The following is a 16,794-nucleotide window of genomic DNA, read 5'->3' on the forward strand; positions in this document are numbered from 1 at the left end:
TTTGGGTTCTCCAAAAGCCGATTCTGCGTGCACACCCGTGATTTTCACAATGCGAAACAGTGACTACCGCATAGCAGCTAGATGACAAAACTGTGGATATTCAAAGTAGCGTCTTTACAGATTCCTATTTTTTCTCTGAACAATCGTGGAAAATTTTTTACAATTGGAATGGGCGTTCCAATCCTTTACGATTTTTTAAAATCTTGTTGGAACAAGGTGAGTTTATGTCGTATGGATGCTGTTTTTGAATGCTGGTAGATAGCCAAAAAGTACCGTACTTGCCGGTATGTAACCAAAGGGGAGAAAACCTGCAGTGGAATAGAAGCTCTGAAATTTTAAAATTCTGTATATGGCCTCTGATTCAGGGATGCAACCTGATATCCATCATCTTATTCTTCAATAATCCATGTGTACATCAATACAATACAGTACAGTAAAATGCATCATTTATACTTCAAAGTAGTAAAACTACTTTTTCAAGGTCACACAATCGTGATAGGCAGTAGATACAAAAAAAAAAAAAAGGGAAAAAGTTGGGAAGCATTTTACTCTCTACTTTTTTTTCTTGTAACTAGGAAATAACATGTTTCCCGGGACGCATGAACCAAATTTTTATGTATCCTTTTCTGAAATTCCAGGTATTTGACACACTATAGCATGTTAGTGGCATCTCTGCCTCTGTGTTTGACTAAGGGGTACTTATGTAAATGCTGGATAGAAAACCTTGCTCTATATTCATTGCACTCCTGTATTATCAATTCATTTTGGGTTTCATTAAGAAAAGAGATATGCTTTATTAAGAACTTGTTTACAAACAACTTGCTTGGCAAAAATTGTTTTTATTAATATTTATTACTAATCTTTTTTTTAATTGAGAAGAAAACAGATGAACTAAAAAATTTAGTTTGAAATATTTCACCTTTGTAAATTAAGATTCTAAAAACTTGTTTCGGGAAAATAAAAGTTCAAATTTTGAATTTTTTCAATTTTTGCTGCGCAGTTTTTACAGTGGTTTTTCCCACTATGGAAAATATACTTGGCAACCCTGGCCACATGTATAGTGTTGACTATCAGGAATGATTAAATACATGATGTTACCAATTTAAGATGGACCAATACAGACTATCTCTGAGATGTATGTATCTCTATTATGGTATTGGATGGATCAGCTTTTGGCATAGGCCAGGCAGGCCACCTGCCTACTGGGTCATCTTAAGAGCATCATGGGCCCGTGGGCCAAGTGATTTTTCTGAGGCCCTAACTGACAAATTCTCGAAAAATTCAACTACTTATTTTTCTGAGGCCCTTTTTCTCTTGTGGACCCCAGGCCATTCCCGGTTAGGCTCATACGCTAAGACGGCACTGCCTGCCTATAGATGTGAAAAGATGTGTGCGCACCATTTCCTGGTGCTCCTGTTACATCCATAACATTATAAGAAACTAGATTTGTGATACAAGTATTATTACATGAGCTACCTTCTTAATGAAAACGTCGGTGGTTTGTTTTGAAGAAGTGCCAGTCCAGTGCAACGTAGAATGCCTCCAACCTGTCATGTCGAAATTCAGAGGTTTTTACCTAGTTGGATATAGAGGGCACACAAAATCACCCCACAGGCTGCAGCCCATGAGTCTGCTCTTGGCCGCCCCTCTAGTAGATGATGAGAAGAAGGAAAATAAAGTTATATGGGAAAAACCTCTTCCTTGGAAAAAAAGGATGCATGGACAAAAATTATACAGCAGATTTGGGGACAATATGACTGTCAAAATATAATGCTACCATAAGAGGTCTGCGGGCTCGAGATGAGTACGCCAACTTTACGGTGAGTGATGAAAAAGAAGTTGTAGAACACAGCTGTGTGTTTAGAATCAGCTATAAACTGAGTCACAGTTTAGTTTGCCCGTGTGATATGATGAAAATGATCAAATGATTTAGAGTTGTGCCTAGATCAGTGACAGAGTAGGGCACCTTTTTCCATAATGCTCTCCCACTGACAAAAACCTGATTATGTAACTGTCTTTGATACATAAAATAACTAGATTAAAGATTTATTTTCAGTCAAGTCTGTGATCAAGTAGGATTTGTATCTACAGAATAATAGCTGATGGAAATTTGTACAAATGGTGCTTTGGAATTATTGTCCCTTTCAGACTTCTGGGTTCATTTACGGCAGTTTCCAAAACTTTTTGTTCCATCGCCCCCCTTGTTCAAAAAAATTCAAATAAATTGTTCAAATAAAATATGGTATATTGCTATTGTGTGTGTGTGGAAATCTCGCAGGCCAAGCAGTAACATCATTATATGCATAGGTCACTCAGAAAATTTTAAAGTTCAAGTACCTAGCTGAACCAAGGTCAATATTTTATTTTGGCAAGAACTTCAGCTATTTAAAAATATCTGAAGTTCTCATTGTCTCGTTCATCATAAACATTCAATGGTTTGCAGCTGTCAGCAGTCATTCTTTTTTGCAAAATTAGACAAGAAAATTTCATGGCTGACTAAAGTAAAGCATCAAGATTTTACACTGCAACTTCTCACATCGAATGAGTACAGATGATTATTTGGCAGAAATGTCTTCTGTCCTAAAAAATGATTGTCCGTATTGAGTCACAACTTTCACATTGTTCAGAGAGGAATTCTACGATTGAAAATGATTTTTCAATTGCAAAATTTGATGCTGCCTGACAGTCGAGTAGTTAGTCAGCTGGCCTCTCACTGTGCAGGCCTGGGTTTCAATCCTAGTTCAGGCATTGATGTATACTAACTCGTAACAAATTCCCTGGACGGATCATGCTGATCCCTCAGGAATATGTTGGGATCACTTAAAAAGAAAATTCTCCCAGGTTGCACCTTTTTCAACAGTCACTGAAAATATTGTGTTTTATAGTTTGTGTTGTGACTGGCAACACTCTCAACTAATTTGCATATCAACAACAAGCATGCGCAGCTAGTGCCACACCCACTTTGAAGCATATATATATTGTCGTGAGTCAAATGTGATCACTACTACTGCTATTCTGTTTAACTATGTAGCCTAACTATACATTTGTTATCATTCTCATCTAATGTTAATCATGTAATAAATTCTGGTCAGTTATCAGCATGGTCTTGCTGTGTTTCAATCTTCCCCCACTACATTTGTGACGACGTAAATGGGATCAAATCAACGGAAATTGTAAGATATGAATAAACCTTTGTTCACACCATCGATTGAAAATGCAGATTTTCTTTCAAGTTTTTGCTAATGCTCGTGATCATCGATGTCTTTTCAAGGTCATATAAATGCAGTTTATTGATCTGCAATCGTTCAAGTGAATGGAGTTTGTGATGTAGTTCGCTATGTTCCGATCATCAAAGTTTCTGTGATGTTGAACGGTTCTCGATTGTTTCAGTTGTTCTCGATGCATTTTGCATATGCTTCACCATTATTTTTTGGATGCTGGTATGCATTTAGGGTGGATCTCTATTATTTTTTGGAATATTTAGGTAATTATATTATTCCCTTTTTTTTTAGTTTTATTAATTTTTTCAAATCGTGTTTATACCAAAAAGTTTATTAGAATTTCTTTGAAAATTTTCGGATTTTCATTCTCATTCCGTTGAAATGGCTAGCTTCGGATCAATTCAGGAATTTGACATTTCCTATCCAAATTCTTACAAACTTTATGGCGAGCAACTAAAATTTTTTCTAAAAATTATAGACAATCTGGGTAGGAAGTGGGCCTTTCTGTTGGCTATTTGCGACAGTAAGACCTTGGGCGTAATTTGAACATTGGGTTCTCCGAGAAAGCTCTCAGATGTCTCTTTTGATGAAATTTTAAACTTGCTTCAAAATTACTTTTGTCCAAAATCATTGGAAATTTTTCGACCTTTCAAATTTCATAACCGAGTTTAGAGTAAACATGAGCGTGTTAACACCTATGTTACTGAACTGCTTAAACTCACAGAGGAGTATAATTTTGGGGACATGTCTGAATGCTTGAGGGACCAATATGTGTGTGACGTGAAGGACAGCGATGTTCAAAAGAAAATCTTAGAGTCTAAATTGACTCTAGAAACTGCCGTTTCCATCGCAGTTGTGGCAGAAACCACGGCTTTTTAGTCGAGGCATATTCACTTCCAGAATTCATCCGAGGCTGCTAATTGTGTTGGTCATGTTGGAGAGATGCAGTCACAAAAAAAAAAAAATTCATTCGGGAATATGACCGGGAATTTGAATGCCAAATCAGGAAAATCGGTTTGTTTCGGTTGTGGCGGTAGTCATGATTGGATTATAAATTCCGAACAGCAGTATGTCATTTCTGTGGGATTAAAGGTCACATAAAAAGTGTTCCCAAAAATTGGAATAGAGGATCGCCTCATGCTAATGAAGTAGAAGTTCAGGGGGAGTATGTGAATTCATTAAAAAACTAATTCTCCTTTCAAGCAAAATATATTCATTAATGTTGATGTAAAAAATTACAAACGGAGGTTGATTTTTAAATTTATTATTCCATTATTTCAAAAATCATACTTTTGAGAACCTTTTTCCAAAATCCAAAAGACCCATACTTTGTAAAACAACTATTAAGTTGAGAGATTTTCAAAAAAATGGGATTTCCTTCATCGGAAAATGTAAGGTTGAAGTTGAGTATAATTTTCCCATGGTGAAACTTAAATTGCTGGTTTCAAAATTATATTGCACTAATATTTTGGGATCCCCTGCGGAGTTCCCGCTGGCGATCCGCAGGACTTCCCATCATAATATTGGCAACTTGCAGGCCTCTCATGTTACATTGTAAATCAGCTTATTTCAAATTTGAAAGGGGTGGTTATTATGCAAAGATCGACTTAACCCAAGCTTATTTGCAGCTTCCTGTGGGCAAGGCGTCATCCGAGGCACAATCATTATGCATAAGAATGCGTTAAAGGTAAAGTGTCTCCAATTTAGAATCAATGTAGGGCCAGGCATTTTTCAAAATTTGTTTTCAAATTTAGAGGGGTCGTTCCTTATTTCAATGATATATTAGTTAGCACATGCTCTGAGAGGCAATTGGCTGAAAGGTTAGGTCAAGTTTTCGATTGGTTGAGGTCATCTGGATTGTCAACAGACTGGTCATTGCCCTCCAAAAGCTCCTGTTCATCCATGGGATATTCCAAGCAAACCATGGTCTCGTTTGCATGTGGACTTTGCAGGCCCATTCCAAGGACAGCAGTTCTTCATCGTAATTGATGCATTTTCGAAGTGGGTGGAAGTGTCGCATGCATTCCACATCGACTGGTGCAACCATTGACATTCTTTGAGAGATCTTTGCGACTTACTGTATTCCAGATGCCATTGTCTCTTACAATGGAGGCCAGTTCGTTTCTTCATAGTATAAGCTTGTAATGGATCAGGATAACATCCTTCTCCGTTATTTTTACATTAATTATTATTTTGGTTGGGGATTCTCCTGGGGGAGATGTCACATGGTCTCTGTATATTGTTGTTATATTTTTACTTACCTGTTTCGGCGGTTGGCTGCAGACTTCCTCCGGAATAATTATTTGTGCTTTCAGTGTTTAATATAAACTGCGTGATCAGAGAGCTTGGCCAGCTCACCCTATCATGTTTGGTGTTGCCACTGAAAATGTTGAACTTGTTTTTGTATGCAAATTATTTTTTGTGACCCTTTGAATTTTTATCGAGAGACAGTGTTGCCGGTGGATGAATGGTCCCAAATTAAAACCAGTTTAAGATGTATAAAAGTGTGTCTCTCGTTCTCACTAATTGCATTCAAGTATTCACTTCTTGCTTTTGCTGCTTGAGTAGCTAACTCTCGTTATTCTCAGCTTCGGTCGTGAAACTTCAAAATAATATTGTGATTTGAATAACTACCTTTCTTGTTCCCAGCGGGTCCGGTGAAAATGTTTTTATGAAAGCTAAATAACTACTTAACGAGTCTTGCAGTTCAACCATAGGCGGAGATAGACTTGGAAGTCTGGGGGGGGGGGCACGATGATGATGTCAATTCATATATGCATATATACATTAGATCAGTCAGTCAACTTCACCTTTGACTCTGGGTTGCACCACGCCCCCCCCCCCCTCCCCGTATCTCCGCCCATGAGTTCAGCTCGTGACTGGTTTCCCTCTCTAGCAGATGAAACCTTGAATGATTTGGTTGGTTCTTGATGAAATTTCTAGTCTAATGCTATAGAAATGTCCAGTACTTCTACTATCTTCGATGTTCAACTGGCTGGGCTCGGGTGGACTTTCATCGATGATTGCTGGGAGATCTATCTGAAATTGGTTGCTGGCGACTTGCTTTGAACCTTGAGATGCTGTTCTTCAGTTGACTTCAACGATGTGGATGGATCTACATCGCCATCGAATGAATCTAGCTTAATGTAAAATAACTATTAATGTAATAAAGCTTTTGAAGTGATACAAAACAACTTGTTTATTTTCTGCTTGTTGCCTGCTTTAACTGGATCATTCGAATCAGGCACGTAACACCATTAAGGGATGTTACAAGCTTTTTTTGCAGCGAAATACCATACGAGTTCTGATTTCTCCCAGAAAGCCTTCCAGTAATGGTCAAGCTGAGCGAACTGTGCAGACAGTCATAGATTCCCTTTGACGTATCATGAGTGGAATGTGGAAGAAAAGATTTACAAGTTTCTTGCTTCAATAGCACGTGACTCTGATAACATTCATTGGTGCAAGTCCTGCTGAGTTGCTCATGGGAAGGCAACTCAAGACTGTCTTGGATAACCTACATCCAGAACTTACTTCAGAGAGGAAAGACAAACAGGAAATCGATACGGCTAAGGAAAACAGAAATTGTTTTTTGCGAGCCTTTGTTGCAAATGAACCAGTGTTCGTGCAAAGTTATAGACAGGGTCCAAAGTGGATTCCTGCAATGGTGTCAGAACCAACAGTTCCTAAACACACTGTGCAGTTACTGAGGATGGTAATCTGGTCAAGCGACATGTAGACCAGATGTTGCAGTGTGCATCTGCTATGGAACCTTCAAATGGAAATCCAGCAGAAGAATCAACAGTGCCTGAAGAAAAGCGGCTAGCTCTCAAGCTGTTTCTGAACCTGTTGTACCTGCAAAGAGTGTCAAGACAGCTCCCGATCCAGAGTGATTCCAGAACCTCAAACAGTTACTGTGTCAAGTGAAAGACCCAAAAGGACAATCATCCGGCCGAAGTGGTTAAAGGATTTTGTCACATGGGAGGGAAGGGGTGTTGTGATCTGCAGCAACACTCCCTACTAATTTGCATATCAACAACAAGCCTGCGTGGGCACTTTGAAGCATATACAGTCAAATACCGTTATAACGAACTCCAAGAAATCGTAGAAAACACTTCGTTATAAAGGAATTTCAGATTGTTTGCATTGTTCCTATGTATACTTATTAGTGGGATTAGAAAACCGTTCGTTAAAACGAGATTTTTGCTATAACGGTATTCGTTAAAACGGGATCCAACTGTATATTGTCATGAGTCAAATGTAATCACTACCACTATTATTACTTCTGTTTAACTATGTAGCCTAATTATACATTTGTTATCATTCTAATCTAATGTTAATCATGTAATAAATTCTAGTCAGTTATCAGCACAAAATTGCTGTTTTGATCTTTCCCCCACTACACTTCTCACATGGAATGAGCACAGATGATTATTTGGCAGAAATGTCTTTTGTACTAGGAAATGATTGTCCGTATTGAATCACAACTTTCATATTGTTCAGAGAAGAATTCTGCAATTGAAAATTTGATGCCGCCTAACAGTCGAGTAGTTAAATAGCTAGCCTTTCACTGTACAGGTCTGGCTTTGAATCCTGGTTCGGGCATGGATGTTTACTAACTCTTGAAAAATTCCTTGAACAGAAGTTATAAAGGATGAGTTAAAAAGTTCCCAAGGGATCACTTAAAAAGAAAATTCTCCCAGGTTGCACCCTTTCACCAGTCACTGAAAATATTGTTCCCTGTTTGAAATGTGTTTGTACGCAACAAACCTTGTACATACAGGCAGATGAAAGAGACTGATTTCTTGCACTTCCTGTATATATCATTCTATGAAACCATACCTGCATGGAAAAACTTTTTTGCTGTTGGTGCCTCATTCTATTCAAGAAAATCAAAAGACATGCAGTCAAATAGGGCCAAATAATACAGTTTATAATTGAAATTATGTATAATGGGAGTAGCATATCGATAAGACAGTGGTAAACTTTTAATTCCCTAGTTGCCTTGCCCATGGTGTCCTCATGAAAATGACAAAGCTTGGTGTGTGTCCCTCAGAGCTGTGATACAAACTTTGAGAACTACTGCGATAAGGGATGAAATGTGGCCCTATAGTTTCAACATTCACACAAAAAACTAAAATAAGATGTGGGGGTTTGAAGTCAAAGCAATGCAAGTCACAATTAGAGAAACCAAGTCTGTTTAACTGCTTCGCTTACAAGTGATTGGCAAGAAATTAGGATGATCTCAGTTTGACGAATCAGCGATGAATATGGTAACCTTGTCGTAACCTAACCGCATGTTAGAAAAAGAAAGGAAAGAAAAGTATATAGAAAAGTAAAAAAAAAAAAAACAAGTGATAGGAAAACAGAGTATAATACATAAGTATGAGAGAGAGAGATACTGATCTATTACACTCTTATCTCTCCCCTCTCTTATCTGTAATACATACAGATAATAGAGTAGGTATGAAATAGATTTCTCTTTTCACTTTCACCTACCTGTTCTCTTTCACTCTTATATGTATATAGTAGAAGGATACATCACGGAGGTAAAAAGGAACTACTTCTTTTTGTAAGGTTGCAACAAAGTAATGTGGTGATGAGGAGAGAGGACAGAAAACAACTTTTTTGAATTTATTACACTGGCATTTGGATACAATATTATGTCCTTGATCTTAAAGTAGTTAATGTGAATAGAGATTGTCATATTTTTACCATAAAAAGTGTTCTTGAGCTAATTGTACTGAAAGTACAGAAGACAGTCATGGCAGAGTAGTCTGGCACCAATTGCTTACTTGCCCTGATTAGATCAATCAAAAAACTTTTCCAAAATTTAAAATTGTTATTTTCTAGGCTGTCAAGGAGGTGAATGAAAGAAGTCTGTGGTGAGTGAAAATTAAAAACCAGTAAACTACAAATGTATATAAATGCTTCCAACGAACTATTTTGTCTACGTTTGGAATTTATAATAAAGATAAGTTGTTTTTTCATCCTACAGTTATCATAACGCGTACAGGGTGTCTACCATCACAGGGAAGTCACGGAATGAGAAAAAGGTCACAGAAGTCCCGAAAAAGTCACGAAATTTGAGTGAAGGTCAGATTTTTTTGATTCTCCAGAGATACTTTTTTTCGATTTTTTCCCCTAAACTCTAGGCTTTGGAGAAGCTGTGGATTCAATATTTCTTCCATTCTCTCTCAGGTTTTCTTCATTCTTTTTTTTTTGCCCTGGTGGATGGATGGGTGAGTAGCAACAGAAAAGAACAATATGTATCCACCCTACATTGGGGCGGACATTATATGGGTGGGGCAAACAAGCTATTTAGACTGGATGAACAAAAAATAACTTTTTTTTTCTTTGCTTGTCTGGACCCTTCAACATCCATAATATTCCCCCTAAAGCAGTGTTCTCAGGATCATGTGATAATTTCTGGGGGGGGGGGGGGACTGTCATAGACCAGGGCAGTAGCAACACCTTCTAAAGCAGAAGGTGTTGGTAGTAGGGAGTCCTCTTGGGAACAATATTGGTTTTCTGTAGAAAGGACATGATCTTCCCCCCACAGTATTGATTTATAAAGCACATGATTTCTAAGTAATGCAATTCGTAACCGAGTCTGAATCAATTATTAACAATATAAAATATCAAAATGTCATTTGTATGTCATCATGGTACATATCAAAATGTCATCATGGAGTAGGGCTGTTGGATCTTTGTTGGGTCTGCAAGCCAGTTTTCACTGCGGGGGGGGGGGGGGGGGCTCTGTAGTAAATTTATAGCATGAAAAAACAATGATAGTGATTGTCCTGGGGCTTAGGCCTACATCCCCATCATTGTGGGGGGTGTGGGGGGACAGGTGGAAGGGCACCAATTTTTTCCCTCGTGAAAGAATTTAAAAAAAAAATTATCATCCATTTTTTTACTTGTGTATTTATTTCGATCGCGTCAATCTTTCCTGACTAGCTATAGTGAACAACGAAATCATATAGTATAGGCATGTGACAGAACGAGAGAGTTCAAGAGAAGACTGGAATCAGACAAGTTCGCCATTAATTGTGTTGACATAACTTTTTGGCCGAATTTATAGAAGTATCACAGTGCTTCGGAAAGTGTGCATCGGGACTTCTAGGAGCATCGTGGCAAGCTGAAAATATGGATTTGTGCTCACAAAATCTATGCTCTGAAGTGGTTCTTTTATATGATTAAAAAAAAAAAAACTGCCAAATTTCTTGGGAAGCCGCCAATGAACCATGAATTATGCAAGGGAGGCAGCTGACAAAAGAGAACCATTGGAATACGATAACAAGCTGATCTAGACCAAAGGTCTTTAACCTTTTTCCGGTCCCGAGAACTGCCTGTACCCATCATCAAAAGAAGAGCTCTCTTAACTGAGCACTCACAACTTCACAAACTTCCTTTGTGTTTGAAAAAAACTGATGAAAAAACTGATACAAAACTGATTCCAGGTGGGTCCAGTGAAAACAGGTCAAGAATGGTTCGCAACACCGAACAAATTACTGAACAACCAATTGCGAATGCGTTCATTGCATGAACCCCATACATAATGTATACGTGCCTTTACTTCATGTTTGACATGCGAATGCATGAAATCTGGATGATTTTAATAATTGAATTCAATTTGCACATAGTTTTTGAATGAAACGTTGATCAAGTGCTCACGAGCACTTAATCGGACATGAGCATCAAGCATTTTGGCTGCTTTGGGGAGCACCATGGTGTTTGCGAGCAACGTATTAAAGATGCCTGATCTAGATGGACACCTGAGCATGACGTTAGAGCAAATAACAAGCCTAATATTTGACGGGTGCGGTAGCCCAGGTCGAAAAGATACTCGCCTAAAGTAAAGGATGTTTAGAGGGGTGTCGCGCAAGTTCGATAATCGATTCGGGCTTATTAGAAAACTTTCCTGTCAGAGGGGTACAACAAAATCGGAGACGTGACCGAAGAAAAAATTGCTACCACAGGGAGTCCCCATCGAGGGGTTAGCGCACCAACCTCTCGATGAGTATAAAAAACAAGCCTGCCATTCGGAATCGGCAATAAATTGTAGGTCCCGGTCTAATTAGCCCTCGTGTGCTGAAAATGACCGTGGTGCGACAAAAATGATTAAATGATCTAATATTGGACTTTGAGAAATGTGAATAGGAAAAACAATATGTGATGATTATATATATAAATCAGATGTGTGTCTTCTTAACCTTTTTAGCAGCAACTTAAAAACATCAACTTTGTGTTCCCCAGATCTATTTCCAATTTTAAAAATATGCGTAATGAATAAATTTCTAAATCATAAAATGTTTTTTTTTCCTTCAAAATTTGTGTAGCCAGTGGTAGGCGTTTTAACAGGTGAGGGAATGGAATGGAAGTGCCAAATCAAAAAGGAGCCGCATATTGTTGAAAGACTTTCATCTATTCTGAAATTATTTCTTTTTTCAGTTCTAGATTTTTATTAATTTTGGAATAATTTCTTTCATCAATTCTCGCATTATTTTGCATTAATTATGGATTTATGTACATCTATCGTTAATTTCAAATTTTGAAACTGATCTTAAAATATTTATTTTTTATTAAAAAAGCAATTATTTTCTTTAAAAAGAAAAAATAGAACTTATAGTTTATAAGAGTCCCTAGAGTTAAACTATTTTAAATTTTTCCCACACCCTAAAGGTAAATGAAAACTTGTGAACTTGTCAAAATAATAATGGTTATTTAACATATATATAAATCTGATATTATAATGTTAGTAAATAAAGGAATCAAATCAAAGTTTGGAAATAATTACAGTAACCTAACAAATGCAATTATGACACTTGAAATTAATTTATCATTTCTTTAAAAACACAATTCCTTAGAAAAAGGAAAAAAAATCATCAAATAGACTCTGAAAAAAAAAAAAAATATTATCGCTGAAAAAAAAACAATATTATCGCTGAAAAAAAACCAATATTATCGCTGAAAAAAATTATTTATATTGCATACATCTCTTTTTTTTTTAGAACGATAATGAAGGAAGATGACTCAGGAGACAAGGAGACAACCCCTCGAGTTTAACTCTAGGGCTCTTATAAACTATAAGTTCTATTTTTTTCCTTTTTAAAGAAAATAATTGTTTTTTTAATAAAAAATAAGTATTTTAAGATCAGTTTCAAAATTTGAAATTAACGATAGAAGATTTGCCCCGTTTTTGCCTGTAGGGTTGGTTTGTGTTTAGGCATACGATTTTGAGTTTGCAATTGAACGCTGAAATGACAGTTCCAGCACGCACTCCTAATCTCACACTTTTTCGCCTTTACACACATGCTGTAGAAGGCGGTTCTGAAGTTATTTACAGCCGTCACGCATGCAAAAGCGTACATGTAAAGGGGCCTTAAGACCCTATTTTTCCCAAAAAAAATTTCTTTGTAACCAAGTCATTTCTGCCATTTTGCTATGGCTTGAGTCAATCTTATATGGTACTGAAATAGTGTGCCATGAAAAAAAGTAATTTTCAAATTTTTCAAAAAAAAAAATTTCTAAGGATTTTATTATACCATGATTATGTTGTCTAAGGGGGATACCCTCCCCATCCTACTTTTTCTAATTTTTTTGAGTGGGAGCCCTGCAAGTGAGAAAAGGTCACATAAAAGTCACCAAAAAGTCCCAGAAAAGTCACCAAATTTTGGTATTTGGTAGACACCCTGGAGTAGGTCATAAATCTTTACGAGATAGCAGCACGTTCACTTTCAAATTATTTCAATTCTACGTGTAACTTTTCAAAACCTGTCGCAACAAGTTTGAGCACAGCTTTGTGATTAATTTGCCTGGCATCATTCTAAACCTTACAACCATTCAACCTTAACAGTTGTAGCAGTTATTTTAGAAATGTATGTATGATAAGTGTCCTGCAATATAAAAAACATTTTTATCTAAAATAGTTACAAGCTACCCAGATAAAAGATGAATTGGAATAAGTTGATGGGATCAATGAATTCAAATGGGCCACATGTCCAACAAAGAAGAGCATTCTAGGTGTCTGGGGCCACCACCCTGAAAATCCTTGAAAAATACTACAGTATCATGGAAGATCGTAGATTGAAGTTGCTTGAGACAGCTGATATTGTGGGCATCTCAATAGAATGAGTTCACAATATTCTTTATGAGACATAAAAAATGAAAAGCTTTGTTCAAGATGGTTGCCAGGATTGGTCATAATGGATCAAAAGTGAATGCAAAAGGCATTTTGAAAAAAAAGTTGTCAATATTGGCTCATACCACTAAAGAATTTAAGTGTCGTTTTTTGGCTGTAGATGAAACACAAATTCATCACTGTATACTAGAGTCAAAACAACAGTCAACATAATGGATGGTGTGCAGTGAAATATACCAAACAAAGCAAAGGGTCTGCTGGAAAAGTGATGCCTATGTTGTGGGCCATGTTACGACATATAAAATTAAATAATTAAATTAAAATTTCACTACACAATAAATGAACTTGCTCAAATTGTATAATTAAATTATAATAATCCAATAAAAACTTGAAAAAAATTCATTTGTCCCACAATATAGATTTTTAATTGTTACTTGGTATTCAGACATTCTTTATAGAATTAAGAGACATTTGATCATTGTATATATTCACTCAACTGAAAAGAAATATAATAATAAAAAAACCTGGGGTCACTCAACACTGTGAGGATGGTTATTCAGTCTACATCATTGAATCACATTACTAATTCACATCATCGTATCATTTTGCCGAACCTCCAAGTGCCTAAGCGCCAATTACATCTATGTCTTTGAATTTCACTCATAAGTGTCCCACATAGTGCCTCAGATCCCAAATCGACCCTGTCACAAAAAAACCAGCAAGTGTGTGAGTGTTCTGTTTTTCTAAAAAATGATGAGAGGCTTTACTTTTAGTTTAGTTGTTCACCTGAAGAAAGAAACTCAATCTGATTGGTTGAACAAAACATCTGACGTCCAGACTATGCTTCATGATAGGTTCGAGGATAAAGAAAGAACAAAATTAATATGTCATATGAGAGAATATTTACATGTATTAAAAAGGTGTTTTAGATCTGAATGTGAAAATGTCTGGATTTTAGCAGCGATGTAAATTTTGGTGTAGTTTCAATGTCAGAGATATTTTGAAAAACAAGCCACATTATGACATGGTGACTTTGTCATGAGAATACTTTCATATATTGGTGTCAATTCCCATTGATGTGTCCCAGCAAGTTATATCTGGTGTAAATTAAATGTGTGCGTTGTGGAATTTCCTTGAGTGGGAAAGAATCTAGGAACATGTTATCTTCTATTAATATATTTGAAATGGGATTTTTAGTATGAATACTTTAAGAGTGGAATTGTGCGCGCGCGATCGATCATGACACCTACCTAAACTACTTCTAGAATGGTCAGATTATAATAAGAGAACATTATGCCATACTTTTGGGAAATTTAAAATAACAGCTGCAGGTGAAACAGCCAAGATGGGTGCACAAATAAAGTCCTATTTCACTAAGATAAAGATCTATCTCACAGATCCATCATTGCAATGCCAAATTGCCTAAATTAGGCTTTGCACCAATCTCCCATTCACTGCATTCTACATATATGAAGTACATTTATTCTACACTGAATTCTTCATGTGCCTTTTTCCTTTTCCTAAACTTGAAAGTTTTGTTTCGTGGAAATTTTTTCTTTCATCAAATGAAGCAGTCGTCACAGTTGTAAATGACTACTTTGAGGGGTTAGGGAAAACATAATTTTCTTACTGGATAAAAAGAAAGCATGTGGAGCTTTAAGGAGACAATGTTCGAAAATGAAATAGAGTTTGTCAAAAAAAATTTTAACACACCTTTTCTTTTCTACCTTATTTATCAAACAACCCACGTATTTTGATAAAATTAAAATTTATTTAAATGTTGATTCTCTCTCTTCTGGATAGGTTTCAGTTGTCAAAGATGATGAACCAGAGCGAATACCATCATGGAAGAAAGTATTGAGGCGATCACCAGAAAATTTAGCCGATAGCTCCAAAGAAATAATGGGGCCTGAAGTAGAATTGAAGAGGCCGAAGCATATAGATGAGCAACCTGTTCTGGTGAGCAGTTCAATATAAGTGCTTTACCTTGTATATATATATATCCCATAGGAAAATTTGTAAAATATGGGTAAACCGTTTTACTGCAGTTTTTTTGCCAACTTTGCTCAGTTTTTTGAATTTGTATGTCTCAGTGAATATTGCACTTGGAAGAATGGCTTTTTTTTTTTTTTTTTTGTTAACATCAGGAGAGATAGACAGGGGTGAATGTATCTCACTGATTGCCAGTCATGCTTTAAGTGTAAAATACTATTTAGCAATGTATTCGTACTGCACTATTAGGTGCAGTTAATAAATCATTATTTAACTATTGCACTACAATTTTCTCATTAATTAAAAGAATTATTGAAAGCATTGTAAACTACTGTATTTTAAATATTGTTGGAAGTAATGTTTTTTTTTTAAAACTTCAGTGAAATTTACTAAACTACAAAAAAAAGTTTTTTCCCCTTTCAGAGTAATTTCAATATTTGTACTTCCCCCCACACTATGTACTCCTGTCCCTCCCCTTAAGATGATAGAAATCTATGCATATAAAATAACATGTCTTGACTGATTCCTCATCGCTGAGCTGAAACTCCACCTTAGCATTCATGGAGATAAAATCTCTTTTGTGGGCTTATTTTTATCGGAAATTCTCAAGAGAGGTTGGTGGTCAGTAACTATAGTGAATGAGTGACCATATGAAAAGTGATGAAACTTTTTTACTCTATGCCCAAAGCTTCCTTATCGATTTGAGTATAGTTCCGTTCTGTAGTAAAGTTCTCTCTAGGCGTAAGCTATTGATGCTTCTGAACCATCAGATATTACACGACTCAAAACTGCACCAACTCCAAAAGGTGAAGCATCGTGTAGCAACACAATGGGAAGCTTCTCATCAAAAAGTATTAACACACAATCTGAAATCAACAATTCCTTCAAAGAATTGAAAGCATCATCATGGATTTTTGACCATTTTAATGGTGCATTTTGATCCAGTAATCTATGCAACATTTCTGCAACTGTATCCTTATCTTTAAGAAAACTGTCATAGAAATTTAATAATCCTAAAAATGCCTGGAACTGTTGTTTGTTTTTTGGAATAGGAGTTGAACGTATTGCTTCAATTTTCAAATTGAAAGGGAAAATACCCGCAGCATCAATTTAGTACCCTAAAAATAGAACCTCAGTGACTCCAAAAAGACATTTTTTTCTTTTATAGCATGTAATCCAACATTTTAAGTTTGTCTAGCACGCATTCTAATCTTGAAGCTAATTGCTCCAGAGAATTATCCCTGATGAAAACATCATCAAAATATGGAACTACTCCTTCCAAATTTGAAAACAAATTTTTGATCATATTTTGAAAAATTCCAGGAGCAACGTTCACACCATATTGCAAACTGTTAACCTTGAAAGTACCTTTGTGAGCTACAATTGTCTGGGCCTCAACTGATGTTTCGTCTGCACGAAGCTGTAAGTAAGCCTCAGCTA

At 36.4% G+C, this 16,794-nt stretch overlaps 1 protein-coding gene across 2 annotated transcripts in view; it reads left to right on the top strand.

The window, feature by feature from the left end:
- The window catches only part of LOC149080286 (protein phosphatase 1 regulatory subunit 12B-like), a 423,274-nt gene that overhangs the window by 139,602 nt on the left and 266,878 nt on the right, over nt 1-16,794 (top strand). For both annotated transcript variants that reach the window (XM_089239417.1, XM_089239418.1), the window contains exon 9: nt 15,166-15,321. In XM_089239417.1, coding sequence (XP_089095543.1) covers nt 15,166-15,321 — 156 coding nt within the window. The remainder of the gene's footprint in view (nt 1-15,165; nt 15,322-16,794) is intronic.

This window comes from Pholcus phalangioides, unplaced genomic scaffold, assembly GCF_987345545.1.
Source record: "Pholcus phalangioides strain wild (caught in Gottingen) unplaced genomic scaffold, Ppha-v1.0 ptg000011l_1, whole genome shotgun sequence".
NCBI lineage: Eukaryota > Metazoa > Arthropoda > Arachnida > Araneae > Pholcidae > Pholcus > Pholcus phalangioides.